Source organism: Frankliniella occidentalis, unplaced genomic scaffold (genome assembly GCF_000697945.3).
Source record: "Frankliniella occidentalis isolate FOCC.00 unplaced genomic scaffold, Focc_3.1 Scaffold27, whole genome shotgun sequence".
NCBI lineage: Eukaryota > Metazoa > Arthropoda > Insecta > Thysanoptera > Thripidae > Frankliniella > Frankliniella occidentalis.
The window spans coordinates 174,469-175,791 of record NW_026267157.1 but is presented as its reverse complement, the minus strand read 5'-3'; the positions used below and the strand labels follow the sequence as shown (position 1 = coordinate 175,791).

The 1,323-nt window shown below is 55.0% G+C and overlaps 1 protein-coding gene across 1 annotated transcript in view; it reads right to left on the bottom strand.

The window, feature by feature from the left end:
• Nucleotides 1-761, bottom strand: part of LOC127749028 (uncharacterized) — a 57,576-nt gene extending 56,815 nt beyond the window's left edge. Inside the window, exon 1 of the mRNA XM_052265453.1 lies at nt 672-761. Within this exon, the coding sequence (XP_052121413.1) occupies nt 672-761 (90 nt within the window). The remainder of the gene's footprint in view (nt 1-671) is intronic.
• Between the last annotated feature and the right edge of the window lie 562 nt (nt 762-1,323).

Below are 1,323 nucleotides of genomic sequence, written 5' to 3'. Positions count from 1 at the left end.
TTTCAAAATCGCTCTCGTCATGCGATAGCCGCATCTTCTAAGAGTAAATAACATTTTTTGTCGCTGTCGCAGGTCCATCTGTTCGGTCCAAATCGTGCACGCCACGTCGAGGTGCAACCGTCCACTTCGAGGCCAAGAAGACCGGGTTCCCGGAGGTGGGCACTATATGTGCATACGCCAAACTGTAGCCCAATTCATTCTTATGAAAAGGGTCTTTCGTTTATATAGCTGCGATTCGTAGTTTTTTAAAAATAAAATATCTCCCAAACCCTTGCATTTCACAGGTCTGCCCCCTTAAGGCACACGCACCACAAGAAAAGCACACTCGCTCATACACAATTCGTACATTAAAAAGACACAAATCATGAGGAAACATAGCATAGAGAAGTATTTACAGCGCACGAGCGCGAGAAACGTGAGCACAAGCTGCTAGGTTAGGTGCACACAAGAAAAGAACGGACTGCGATACATAAGCACTCGTGATTCTAGAAAAAAGTGCAAGCTTAAGAAACAGCGCACACAAAACACCAAAGTGCTAGTATGTATAACACAGACTCACCAGCAGATTCGGCGCGCGAAAAAATAACGAACTTCGGTAGCTTCACGGTGGCGAAAATGATCGGACTCGAGGAACTGCATGGCGGTAAACACAAGGATATCACTGTACTTACCAGATTGATGTCCTCCTCTAAGGAGAGGTCGCGCACGAGTAATTCATCCTCAACGGAGGAGTCCCCTCCGTACTCCTTGATCAGATCCATCTCGAAGGTCTGCTGCGTGCACTCAGCGGCGTGTTGCGCAACAGGCAGGAGGCAAACTGACCCTCAGGCGCGGGGCGGGCTGGCGGCGGCGGCGTCGCCGCCCCCTCCACCCCCGGTAACCACGGTTACTGCCGCCTCCGGCCCGCGCCACCTGGACGCTAGAGGGCGCGCGGAGCGCAGCGCGAAAATTTGAAAGCTCCATACACTTAAGCATGCATGTTGGCGATCGGCCGGCCGGACGCCCACCTCCCCACAGGGGCGGGTCCAGGCGAACGTGTTCAGACCTGGTGAGAGTCCACCCCTCCCACCTCCCGGCAGGGGCGGGACCAGGTTGACGTGTGGACACCCGTCTCAGGGGCGGATCCAGGCGAACGTGTTGACACCCGTCTCAGGGGCGGGTCCAGGTAGGCATGCTGAGACCCGTGTCAGGGGCGGGTCCAGGCTGACCTGTCGAGACCCGTCGCACCCCGCACTTTGTACGTACGTGTACCCCCATCCTCGATAGGTTGTGGTAGGCAGCATCACTTACGCCCCTCCGTCAATCCTCGATAGGTTAGGGGTT